At 34.2% G+C, this 14,371-nt stretch overlaps 1 protein-coding gene across 11 annotated transcripts in view; it reads right to left on the minus strand.

Moving 5' to 3' along the window:
- Positions 1 to 14,371, minus strand: part of NBEA (neurobeachin) — a 521,005-nt gene that overhangs the window by 173,405 nt on the left and 333,229 nt on the right. For all 11 annotated transcript variants that reach the window (XM_048081219.2, XM_066989702.1, XM_048081215.2 and 8 more), the window contains one exon: positions 2,246 to 2,389. In XM_048081219.2, coding sequence (XP_047937176.2) covers positions 2,246 to 2,389 — 144 coding nt within the window. The remainder of the gene's footprint in view (positions 1 to 2,245; positions 2,390 to 14,371) is intronic.

Consider the following 14,371-nt stretch of genomic DNA (forward strand, 5'->3'; position numbering starts at 1 on the left):
AACATAACTCTTCAGAATTAAGTAAGAGTGGACAGTATGGCTTTATTGGGCTCTCTTCAGAGCCATCAGATGTTATCCTAAATTTCTTAGGCATAAAATCCACCTTCCTTGCCTACTGATTTTCTTGATTTCAGTTACTGGTCTCAAGTTTCATAGTCACATTGTATATAGTGAAAACCATAGAAAACATTGACATCATTCTATACAAAATCATGCAGCAATACAGACAGAGGGTGGAGGGATTTAGTTTTTCTCACCGATTGGTTGGTAAAATTTACAGGAGACACATACGATACTGGGTGGGATCATTAACTTTAAGAATTATTTCCACTTCAAATATGAGCAAGAGTTGAGTAGCAAAGGTTACAATTAATCTGATAGTAAAAATGAGGTCGTGGAAGGTGGGTTCTTTCTGAGAAGTTCACAGGTTTTGGTACACATACAGCACCAATATCCTGTCACCTCACCAGACTTGGAAGCACCTTGTTTCTCTTCTTAGTGTTGATTGGAAACACAAACACTGACACTGTTAGGACAGACTGTCAATATTTGAAAAGTTGACTTGTTTCAAATTCTATCATTTCCGTTTTGCTAATACCTACATTACCCCACAGTTTGTGCTGTAAAAGCAAAGGACTAGAATTACTGTTCTATGTTCTAAAGGAGCAGGGGATGTCCTCTACACAGGGATCTCTGGTAAGATGTATGTTGCACGGAAATACTTAAGGACTCATTGAAATACACACTTTTTTTTTTTTGTTTTGTTTTTTTTGTTTGTTTGTTTGTTTTTTTCAGAAGGATGTAACTATAAGGATTATATCACATCTGTCCGTTTCAATGAAATGGCAGTCTTGGGGCCTGACTGTGAGGTTTTCCAGACTGGGCAAGAATTTTTCCTGACCTCTTTGGAGTTTTAATACATACTTCGATGTAGTTGCTTATTGCAGCCTTTAAGCTATAGCAACAGTATACATTTTTGGCTGGAAGCATTGCTCTTATATATGAGAACTTAGCCAAAACAGTACTGAGTTTTCCCTTCTAAAGGAGAAAGGGATATTGATCAAATTATCCCACTAATGGTCCTGCTTGCCTTACTGTTTTATTGACTTAAAACAAGTGTTTCAGCAATGGTTAGCTGCAGATTGAGAAAGCACATTGACGTATTAACTATGATAATCATATACTGAAGGTTGCTCCCAGATAAAAGTATTTATGTCCGCCCTCTGCTCTAGCTTCAAATCATGAGACTAAATTCCACTTAGGCATTTTTTTTTTTTAATATCCATTTATGATCTTATCTTTGTTACAAATTTCCACTATGGCATCAGAAGAAAATGCAGGAGCAAAGATAGCTATTGTAGAAATTCAATTATACTGAAAAAAATCCTCAGACATCAAAAAACTTCCCCTTAATCGAGTAATTTAATAAAGGTATTCCTAAGTAAGTTAACCTAAAAAATCCATACTGCATTTCACAGTTCTCACATTTTTATCTCATGTGAGAGGAGATCGCATTTTCAACTTTCAGCATGCCTTTCTTTCCAGACTGCTTCCCCAGGAAACGTAATATTTTTTCAAGACGGAGCTCTAACAGAACCTGCTGGAACATGGATAAAACTGAGACCTCACTGCAGACCTTCACAAGGGAGAAAAGACTAGAAAGGATCTCTCATTCCCAACTCATATTGTACCTAATGAAGTTCATGCCTTGCTTACAGTCTCATTTGTTCTTAGTCCCTATTTACAGCAGGTAACTTATTCCCTTTCCGGGCTGATACCTCAGGTTCCTCTTCACACACCGATGAATGAGAGCACTGGGTGCCAGTAGGAGTGCAGATGTTTCTCAACAAGTTGCGTGGCACTTGGGATCAGGTCATGAAAGATCACAGCCACACTGACTCACAAAACACTGAGTTTTAGAATTAACCCTCATTTCTATTTCAACAAAAAAGGAGATGTTCCTGTTTTATAGAATTTTCAATAAAAGGTCACAGGCAGTCATAAGAGCACTTGAGGTATTCTTATTTCTCACACCTCTGGTGAAAGATTGTACAATGGGCACATATTCTGTAATCAGTTCCCCTAGTTCATGGACGCAGGACATCGTATTACATCTAGAAAATAAAGACTCTGTTCTCAGTGTAATTGCATACTTAGCCGTCAATATTAAGAGAATAACTGCAAAGGTTCAGAATTAACAAGTTAAAAACAGACTTTTATCTTAGTTGTAATGAAAAATCATTACCTGCAAGGTTGTCAATCTCTTTCTCTTGGAGCAGACTGACAGCATCATCGTCTCCTTCCAGCATAAGCTCCGTTTCTGCATTCTGATTTACCACAGCTTGACTTCGGAAAGTTTTCTTGGACTTCACTACATCTTCTTCAGTGCCTAAAAAAGTTATGTGTTGTGAATTTAGCTGAACAGTATTTAAAACAACCACAGTCTAGTAAAACACACAGAATGAAACATCTGTATTGGAAAGGTCTTTATCAAGGTCTACAAAATACACAGCCTTAGTCTGTCTGTCAAAATATATCTTGAGTAAACTACAAACTCTGTTTCACAAAGACTCTCCTGCTGTTAATAATTAGTTTTTGCTCTACGTTCTATGTTTTTCTATTAATTTTCAACATGCAAGAAATTCAGCAGGAGTGTCTCTTGGGTTCTTGGTATTCTGACTCTGACTGATGTCTCAGAGCTCAAACCACCTACTCTAAGTAAAGGCGATGCTTTTGGGAATTCAAAATCTGCCATGATTTTGGTTTGGGAGATAGGAGGGACAGAAAGGTGAAGTAGGAGACTGGTAATCTCAATGAAGAGTAAGAAGAAGGTAAGCACAGTGTTTCTTTGTTGGGAGAAAGTTTTATTTTCAGTCCTACGGACTCATAGTAGTCCTTAGGATAGAAAGCTTTCTGTTTTCTTCCTAACACAAAAATCTGCATCTTCACCTTGGACTGTACAAAACCTAGACATCTTCAATTCTGCTATAAGAAATAAAAAATGAGATCTAATCACTCCTGTCTGTATCAGAATTTGGAAATTTGCTTCCTGTTAAGCTACATCCATAAGAACTATAAGTGAAATCCATGCAAAACTGAGTGAGTGTGGATTTTGATTGTTTGCCATAATGCCTGAGCTTGATGAGTGCTACTGTGGCAGATGTAAAGAGATGAGGTAAAGTGCATTAAAACTCATGGCCTCATATTCATACAGGACAACTAACTGGAATATAGTAAACAGATAGGTTAGTGAAGATACATGCATGGAATTGAATCGATGTGTCAGGCAGTTCTGTTATTAAAAACAGTGGGGAAGGTGTTATGTTTTTATCTCCTACTCATATTTATATGAGTCTTTTAATTACTTCATGCACAGAAGAATCTCAGCATATAAATAAAAATTCTGGAGGCATATTTTACCTTTAGTGTGTTTACTCTGTTTGAAGATAACTGCTAACATGCCACTTGATATCAGACTCCACCACAAACTGAGACCTCACATTTTAAACAGTCTAAAAATAACCTTCTCTATATTATTGCTATTATCCAAATTGCTATTTCTGAAACTACAGAACATGGTTAAGACAAAAAAAGAAGAAAAAAATGCAGTTTTTCATTAAGCTCAAAATTAAGGACAGCATCTCTAGTCTTCCTAATTGTTGCTCTCTCCATGAGGACAATGCTGTTACTGATAGTGATAAAGGCACTACTGATGCTGACATATATGCTGGTATACCAATATTTTTGCTGTGTTCTAGTTACTTAGCTGTGATCTTTACCTCACTTGCATAGTGAGTGAAAAAATAGTGCTAAATACTAACACTATTTAGTGCAACTAACTGTAACTGTTCACCCAATTTACAATTAATTTTTTTTCCCAATTCGCAAAAAAAGAGTAAGAATTGCAGGAATTTTGGAAAACATAAAGGAGTAATGTGCTGTAACAGACTTTTAGTTATATTACATCAGAACTGTATTGAGTATTTAACTACTATTGGAATTTTGTTTGCTTGTGCTTACTACAAGGGAGTTTAGCATCATTTGACATAGGTAATAGCTCCTAGTGTGAAGCATTTGACAATGAAGGAGACCGAATCTGAGCTGAACTAACACGGTGGAGGAAGGAAGCAGGAAAATATGTTTGTCTTCCTTTTTGGTAGCTTTAGTGAGCGTTATGGAAGTTTCTGAGCTTTATAAGATGTGATAATTTTCAAATAAATTACTTCAAAAGTAATTATCTGGAATAATCATAGTTTCAACCATTTCTGTAGTAACTGATTAGATTAGTGACAGTCCTTTCAAATTATTTATGCACAAAGAGATAGTCACGAGAAAAAAAGTTCACATTATTACTAAGATGCATCAGCAGAAGAACCTGAAATTTAGTGCATTTTAAATCTCTTGTGATGAGGGTTCCAGTTACCAGATTACAGAAATATTGCTATACACCAGTGTAAGAAATGTGGTAGAGGAGAAGGCATTAAATTAGTTTGGCAAATTTGGAGCTTAGCAACAAGACAAATGCTTCTAAAAGCCATTCTGGTTTATAATATTAAACATACATTTATCTAAAAGAAATATAGTAAATGGTGCTTCTTTCTTGTGATGGAAAAGGCTCTGGTTTGGCTGTTGTTTAAATTTATCACTTTGTTGAGTGCACCTCAGTTTTGCTGTACTGTACTAAACATTTATCTAAATGAAAGTGTACGAGACCCAGAGTTGCCCTTCAATCACTATATCCTTTATGAATTAGAGTTCCATTTATCAAAATTACAGCAAGAAGAGTAAGGTCTCACAGGGCTGTCTCATTACAAGGCTTGTAAACACTGTCCTTACAAAGAAATGGTTTAACACCTAACAAATCAAAAACTGATTGGGAATAGAATTTATTTGAGATCATCTATCTTCAGAAGACGTGCTGTACTGAGTGCACTTCTTGGCCTTTCTACCCATTCATCAAGAAATTAACAAGCGAATACCACAGACCACCAGATCTCCTTGGATCCTGAAACGTGAAATATGTTCAAAACAGATCTGTCACAGATGTTCTATTTTTATATTTCAAGATGACTTCAAAAAGGTTATAAAATAAGAGGAGCTCTCAAAATAAGAGTAAAAAGAAAAACAACTTGTCTCTTTAAAAACAGACAACAAACTGAATAAAAAATTATATGACATAAAACTATGTCTAGTATTGTTAACAAGGATATAAAAAGAAGTGATGAATAAATGAATATTTGATATTTCAGCATGTTTGTAAAAAATCAAAACTCAAATTATTTTTTAAAGTCACAGCAAAATTACTATGAAGTAAAATTCATTTCCAGATACTTCATTTCAAACTGCTCTCAAGACACACAGAGTTTCTATTTTTAAAATATAATACGGAATTGTATTAATGTCAGTTCCTAAGTCTAATTAGAAAATGTTTCAAATGCTTTAAAATAAGAGAAAGAAAAAATAAATTAGATGTAAGTTGAAGAAAGCAAGATTTTAACATTGGGGTGCTCAGAATTGGAACTGGCAGATGCTATCAGTGCTCAAAGAAGCAAGCTCCTTATTAAAGAATATTTTTCCAGACTGGGACTTAGAAAGAAACCATGAAATAAGAAGGTAAATATTTCTTAAAACAGCAGTTTGAAAAGAACTTAAAGGAATAAGACAGCTCTCACTGAAGTCCCGCTGAAGTTAGTGCCCTAATGTCTTGAAACTTGAAGGTTCTGTCTTAAATGTATTTTAAGAGAATGTATGTATAAGACTAAATAAGTTTTTTTTTTTTTTTAAATACATCATTTGTTACACCTGTTATCATCTTGATCATTGCATGGTAAAAACTGGCTTCAGGATAACTAAAAAGAGCTAATCTTTAACAGAAATCAAAGAAAGCAACTAGCACTTGTCTACAAAACCCTGACTTCAGTGAAAAGGTATGTATTTTATATATCTGAAAGATTATGTGAGCTGCATGGTAAACCTGTATAGCATTGCCAAAAATTTACTAATTTCAGGTAGCATTAATTTTCCTTAAAAAGTAACAGGAACTATTAATCTGACCAAAAAAAAAAAATGTCCACCAAGAACAAAAAACAACCAACAAACCCAATAACAACAACAACAAAAAGAAAATAAAATCTAATAATTTCCCAAGAACAGGAGGATCTCAAGTTATTTAGTAGCTACAGCTTCTAGAATCATCTAATATATGCAATATTTAAATAAATATTTTGTTGTTTTTATTGTAATATTTGAATTTTTGCTTCTCAGTTTTCAATTAAATCAATAAATGCTGTAGGTCACAACAGTTTCTAAGTTCGCAGTCTGAATTTCAAAGATATTGTTAGTGTCCAAAACCATAACCCATAAACGGTATCCCTAAATACATTTAAAATAAGCAGCACAAAAATAGCATATTGTTGATTACACTTCTGTTATGTAAGTTGATTTTGTTAGATTTTACACTAATCACTATGATTTTGTTGAATACTGAAAGGGAGTTTTTGCTTCCATCTTCACTGCTGTGCATTTATTATTCAAAAGCGTTTGATTTTTTTTTTCTCTCTGTACTTAGTGTACTTATAGTGAGGTAATAACATGGTTAATTTTAAGAAAAGTTTGCTTGGTAATACTGTAACCAACAAAAGAAGACTACTGCTTCTTATAAAGTTGTTTCCATAGTTTACTTCAACGAATTACCGATAAGGCAATTTATGCAGTGAGCGCTCTTTGATCTTTGAAGAGAGATGGCAGAATGGAAAGTTAACCTCATTTTAATGTTACCTAAATATACTGACAGGAAATTCTAATGTTTCCAAACATCTGGAAATCTGCTCCATGGGATGGTGTTCTTCTTTTCTATAAGAAAGCTTTTTCATATATTGTCTTTTACAGTTTTATGTGGCTTCTAAAGGAGCATTTTGACATAAGTAAAGTCTGTTCTCTTTACAGTAAAATGCTGCATTTAATTAAAAACTCTCTTTTATAGAATCTAAAGTACAGTTTTTGTGAAGCTTAGCTTTCCTCAGAAACTTTTAAGGATAAAATTGCTTTTTCTTCTCTTATAGGTCACTTATATGCACTGCTCTGTAGAATTATTATTATTATTATTTTTTCCTGAATTATAATAACCTAAGGTAGTTTTTAGCATGCTATTGAATAAAGGAATTCAGAATTAGTTCCTCACAGGAGACTACTTCACAGGTGATGATGTAAATCATGAAATTATATCACAGGTAAAATTTATCAACAGAGTTTGAATGTGCTGTTTTTCATGGAAGATTTTTTTTTGTATATTATACCAACTGTAACTTTCACAGGAACAGCCAAGCTTAAATTAAAATGCAACGCTATTAACTACCCCCTCCTTTATTTATTTATTTATTTTTCATTTGATATGATTAATACTTGAAAATACTTATAAAACATTTCAGGAGATAATCTTCCTGCTTTATATATTAAAACAGTTTAAAATCCTGCTTTCATTGCTAATCTTTACTAACTCGATTAGGCACCGGGACACTCACAGCGGTCACATTTATGGAGAGCAGCTGCTTGGCAGTCTGTAAACTGACCTCTTCAAAACCCAGCAAGATTAAATAATCGACATGGTAACCACTCCCTCTGGCCCAATATCTTTCTGCATGGCTTCAGAGCCAGCCCTTCCAGGACTGAGTTCACTCCATGGGAAGAGAGAACCAGGTATCTCTACGTCTGCTCAAGAGCCTTGGAGGAGCAGAACATTGCTGGCATATTTTGATGAACTGTCCCCACCTGTGTCTGTTGGGGCTGTGATTTAAATTGCAATGTGTTTCTGGAACTGGCAGCTTTGACTGGCATATAATTTAGTTTCCCTGGAGAATCAGAGAAGTGACTCTTATTAAAGGAGGGCTGGTTTTAATAGATTTAATAAAAGCCAGAGGGATCTAAATCATATTTTCCTTATCAAAGATCATTGAAGAAACAAGGGGAAAAACTGGAAAAAATGTGTAGAAATTAAAAATTGCATGTATTTATTTTGGAAATTACTTTTTACCTAAAAGCAAAACCAAATCATATTTTTATATTCTGTAATAGATAAATACCTGAAAAATTCATCTGAGACATTCCAAACATTTTCCTCTATGTCTAATTTTTATACCTGTTATCTGACCACATGATTTTCTCTAGGTGAGTAATATATAAATAAATACTTTATTGTTGTATACATTATACTCTTATAACTTCTCAGGTGTTTTGCATTGCAACGATGAGACTGACAATGATGAGGAGACTGAGAATAAGAGCAAGGACAAAATTAACATGTTTCTCAAAAGAGACTGTTTTTTTTCTTTTTTTTTATTTCTTTTTTTTTCTTTATTTGTTTTTAACAATAAATAGTTATGGTTAAATTGTTGTGTATCAGTATAAAAGGTCCTGTATAGAAATAAGGATGAAGTTACCATGCTGGGCACTTTTATTTATTTATTTATTTATTTTCCTTTAGTTTACAGTTAGGAAAACTAAGATTCTGAGTGGTATGAAATTCATTTTCAGAAGTCATAAATATTATACTTATTTGAGATTTCAGATGTTCTGAGCTTGTGAGAAAGAACCTGCACTGATTCAATACAGGTCACAAGGAGTCAGAGGGTGACAGAATAGGATATGGCCAGTCTAGCAGATGTTATAAGGCATTTTCACACATCTGAAGGTCAGTCTTCAGTCTGACTGCAACTAGAAGAAGTCCTTCTAACTGGAACTTAAACCAGTCAAATGTTTATATTTGGATTAAGATGTAGTTTGCCACTGTAACTTGTACACACAAGAATGGATTCATATTTCACGACTGATGACCTTTACAAATCCCTGTCAGTTTGAAATGTAGCCTCTCAGTGGATACTGTAGTTTGATAAATTGCAGAAAGAAACCGAATTTCCTGATGTGCTGTGGATCACTTAAACAGGCAAAGATGATACACAAGAAAAATAATTAAGAGCAATAAAATATTCCTATTTCCAACCATTTTACTAAAGTACAGTAATAGCCAACAGGAAAACAACTACATCACACCAACAGTTATTGTTCAGTGGAAAGGACATCAAGGACACTTGCAAGTAAGAGAATTGGATCAATATTAACGCGATTTTCATTTCATGCTTCCCCAACTCCAGTAAGCTGACAATATACTCTGATTATGTGAACTGCCTCTGAGTAACATAGAAAAGGTTATTAGAGCAAGAGGTGGAAATGGAATGCACTTTTTATATTGACAGGTCTGCTAATAGAGTGTACTGATTTTCAAAGCCATGCAATGCATTTTTACAATTTAGTTTTGACAGCAAAAAGGAATTTCATTTATCATTAATTCAAAATATTCACATGTAAGCAAAGGTTTCTTAAGACAGGCCACTGAAGAGGGCAATCAAACTGTTTTAATAGAAAAAATGTAATTAGTAAGGTAAGAAGCAAAAGGGGATTAAATTTAAATATGTATGAAATGATAATGAAAAAATGAAATAATTCTGTTAAACAATATATTCAATGCTTTTAAAATAGAATCTGATAAAAACTTTTAAAAGATAGCACACTTGAAAAACAAGGAATCTCTCAACATTCAGGTCTGGATTTTGTCTTGAAAGTTTTTGATTAGTTTCAAGTTTGAAATACTTAAAACAAGCACACATCCTACAGGAAAAGCCATGTTCTGACTCTATCTGCTTGCAGAGCCTAAAGACAGGATCAAAGTTGTCAGGCTTCTACAAAGGCGCACCCTGTACTGAGGAACCGTGCCCACATATGCTAGCCTTAATTTAGCTTCCAGCTCACAAATATTCTAATTGAGAAAGCTAACAATGAGAAAGCCTTGGGGAGAAACAAAACACTCTTTAGAAACACAGACACTTGGTGCATGCTAGCAGCCCAATGGTAATGCACTGGCATGTGAGAAACCTGATCTTAGCTCCTGTACTGGGGTATTCTACACCAACCTTTCTAAACTTTACATAATGTTTAAAAATTAGAGCGTCCAATCCACGAGACAGGTTCAAACCTCAGGATTTTTAAAACAAAAGATTTATCTGTAGTTTTATGGACTGACTTCTAACTTTTGAATTCTTCCTCTCTGTGGCCAAAGTGTGGTCAATCATATCTTTGCTAGAAGGCAATATTCTCCCTCACCACTTAAAGTTTTGCTACCAGATCCAGAGTGGACAGCTAAAAAAATTAATTCTCTAGATCAGAAAATGAAGGTGTAGTAAGTAAGTTTAAAATGATTTTATAGTAACTATCCAAATTCCCATAGTAAAATAACTGTTTTAATTTCTATCAAGACTACTTATTTACAGAAGAAAGACTCAAAAGCCTTGAGATACCCATTTGCCAAAATATCTGAAATGATCTTTGTTTTCTGGAATGTTAATAATTTCAAATGAAATTCTCCTCTTTTGAGACATATGGAAGGAAGATCTTATGCAGTCTCTACACAGGCAAAATCTCTTATACATGACATGATGTCTTCTATAACTCCTTCTTAAAAGGATAGCCCCCATTTTACATAAATGATAAATTTGTCAATATAATAATCTTATCAGAATATCTAGATTTACTTTTAATTACACTGTCTTTTACTGTGCAGTCCCAACTAGTCCAGTGTGCTGCTCTGATTCTTTTTTTCTGTGCAAATTTCATTTCACCCTCACATGGATCACCACATCTTTAGAACTGGCATACATCATTTTCACTTCAGCAACAACAGTAACTGGTGGGAGGAACTGTTTCTATTTCTGTGTAGATCAATGCCTATAGCAACATCAGACAAAGGGCAGCACCCACAGGATATTCACATTTGTGAGACAGCAGTGTGGCCCTAATATTGGGATATTTGCGTTTAACTCTTAGCTCTGCTAAGGGGCTATACTCTAGTCACAAAAGACAGTGATCCTATTTGGGCCAGGCTGTTGTGAAAAAATGAGCTCCAAGTTCCTGAACCTAAAATGCAAAATTAAAACCAAAATTTTTCTATTATTTGCTTGATCGGGGCCAGAATTTTACACTTTTTTTTTTTTTTTTTTTTTTTTTTACAAAAATAGCTGCAGATATAAAAGCTCTTTGTTTCATACTGTCTAGCAGATAAAAAGTGACATAGTAGCGATACAGAAGATAAAGCAGAGTCTGAGAGCCTATGACTATAACAGCTCAAAGAGACTTTCTACAAGATTTCCATTACTTTGTCTCTGAAATAGGTGAATGGTAATTACTGTCCCAGGTAGAAAGCTTGTGTGTATATTAAGGAAAGCTAACTCACAGAAATCTTAGCAGCAGTAGTAAAGAAAAAAGGAGAACAGTATTTTATTTCATCTACCATTAAGCTTCAGTGTGGTGTTTGTGATGCCTTTCATTCTGCTTTGCAAAGATTGCCAGAGAGCAAAAATTTCCATGCAACTGCAGGGATATTTGCAAAAATGCTATGCTTATGTTAAATTCGCAAGCATCGGCAATATTTTCTATTCAGAGTGGAGCTGAGATGCTATTTGACAGCATGATCCACTTTTTTGAGGACACGGGAGTGTGTGATTTGTGTTATATGGCAAAAGAGACACAAACGAAACCCTCTTTGGGCATTATGCATAGTCCTTTCAGCTACAAAAGTTTGCATATTGTAGATGATGTTTATGTTCATACACAAAGACATAGGGAGATATACACTTAAGGCATACAAGGATAAGAAAAAAATCATGTCATGATGTAGCATACATGCTATGAAAAACAAAATTAATTATGTAACTGGAAACGTATAAAATGCTGGCTGATGGAATTCTTAACAAGTTGTTTTTCTTGATATGATGTTTAGTGGTATATTTGAGAACTTCTCACAATGCATTTGGCTTTTAATACAGTGCTTTCATTAGGTGTTTCTGCACCCCTGTCTGTACCTTGCACAATGCTGAAACTCATCAAATCTTCCAGTTTGTTGTACCATAATGATACTTTTTGTGTGCATTTCAAAGGTAAATCTCTAAAATGAGAAACATAAAATAAGGCCAATCGAAGAACTCACTGTGCTTATACGGATACGGAACAGCCAGTGCATGCATACGTAAGTCTTTGTTTCTTGTGCACAAATTTTACTATTTACATAAAACATCTATGATAATTTTGATATGATATAATAAGAATACATTTTTAGTGGCAAAATTTAAGTAGTGCAATATAATAAGATGAGAAAAAATACTTTACTATATTAAAAATACATTGCTATTGGAAATTAATTCCTTTATTTTTATAATCTGTACTGAGCTATTCTGTTAACTCTGTGGAAGACCAGGAATCACCTATACTGAAGAGATTCTCACAATCTACCTGTCATCTTAACACATCTTCACCTTGCAAGAGGCCGTTGCCTAAAAGCCTATCATGCCTCCTACTGGCATGTGTGAAAGAGTGGGAGAGAACAGTTCTAACTCTATACTATGATCTCCTGACTCTAGGCTGCAATAGTTGCAGCACTGAGGAAATAATGACCCTTGATTCCAGCCAAGCACTTGGCTTCCTTTCCTAGACACCTTTCTTCAGTGTTGTTAGAAAACACCTTCCTCAGTAGAAGCAATAGAATTTCATCTTGCATTTTTTTGACACATTTGGTTCAGTCTGGGCTTCTTTACTCCACTAAAAAATGTTATTAAACACTTTTTTTTCATTTAATAATGCTATATATTTCCACTTAGTCATATACATAGTGGAGAACAGACTCCTGCAGTCAAGAAGAGATGAAAGATAAGAAGAGTGGAGAAAAATTAAAAATGGAATGTGTTGTTGTGTTCAACTAAAGTTGAAGGAGTGCTGTTACTCCTTAATATGGAGTCTTCAAGCACAGAAGATTGGAGGTAAGAAAAGCACATAGTAAAATCTAAGTCTGAAGAGCTACATTCACCCAGCTATGAAAGATGTCCTGAAGGACAATTAGACTTTCATTGACAGAATGTTCTTCCAAAAAGTTTCTATGAGATGCAATGAATATACATGGGTCAGTAACTTCCATTTCTTTGTCAATTAGCAGAAGAACTGAATTAAAAGAACGAATAAATTCTTTACATGGGTTTGAAAACATTTCACATCGTAGTAATTTACTGGTTTTGGTAAGTAGATTACTTTCATTCTGCAAGAGCAGATTGCTACAGTTTGTTCTTTTCACATGTAAATATAATGGTAGAAAGGAGAAAAATGCAGCTAGACTTCTAAAGCTGGCAATGGTTGCAATTTGGTGGCCTTGGGAATGTTTTCGCCAGGCAATTTGATTACTTTAAGAATCAAATTTGAGTCATAGGCTTTCAGAGGCAATCTGAAGTGAGAAAAAGAAGTAGTTATGTTAACTGCTGGTAAAAAACTTTGTTGTAAAATTAACTCAGACCTGTAGTAGCAGTTAAAATCCAGGTCATGCCAGATAGACTGAAAATATCAGAGGAAGGCATTCGAAATCCAACACAGAGGTTTTGGGGGAAGAAAGTTTTCACATCCTATTTGGATCTGCTAAAAGCTCAAAATAAAGAAAGATTCTGACATTCAACGTTTGAGGAAATTAGAAAAGAAAAAAAAAAGTCTTTTATTTCATGAATCTGTACTTAAAACTTATTACCAAACTGCTATGAAAATTCCTATGCTAGAGACGGCAGATAACAGAAAGCAGAAATACAGAGATTATGAATCTGTTAGGCATGCAGTTGCAGCTAATTTCCATAATCCAGTCAGACAGTAGAAGCCCAGACACAAAAAAACAATAGTGTTCAGTACTCTACCTAAGTAAATTCCACTACTGTTCACACCTTGAGGTCATAATAGTAGATCACCATAACAGTAGATATATTTAATGATATATTAATGTCCTTCGGGGGGACTAAGAAGTACTAGAAAGACCACCAAGATAAATCTAGTATTTCAGATTTAGTTATTATCACAGTTAGTAATCTCTTATACTGCTCTCTAATGAAAGCCCTTATTCCTGGCTTATTTAAACAAATTTTATTTTCATCTGTATCTGATAAATACCATGTAAAACCTTAGCAAAATACGTTTTTTTTTTTTTTTTTATGTGTGTGTGTAATGTTTTCCCTAAAATCCTGTGAGGATGAAATATTTGGAAGTTTATTTGGTGAAGCAGTGGATGGCACTGTTGGGCTACAGTTATAAATCTGTAGTGGCAAATCTTAAATTATTATGCTTTCAATAAATACACAGATTTTTGTGATTTCTTCAGGCACGCAATTCGGATGTAAACTCATTTAAAATACATCAGAGATTTCACAATCAGATGTGGAAGTTAGTACATGTAGTGAAAGGAAGTTGTGTTATAAGAATTTTATTTTAGGTGAAAGAAAATCAAGAATATACTTGATTTCAACAT

This window comes from Anser cygnoides, chromosome 1 (assembly GCF_040182565.1).
Source record: "Anser cygnoides isolate HZ-2024a breed goose chromosome 1, Taihu_goose_T2T_genome, whole genome shotgun sequence".
NCBI classification, from domain to species: domain Eukaryota; kingdom Metazoa; phylum Chordata; class Aves; order Anseriformes; family Anatidae; genus Anser; species Anser cygnoides.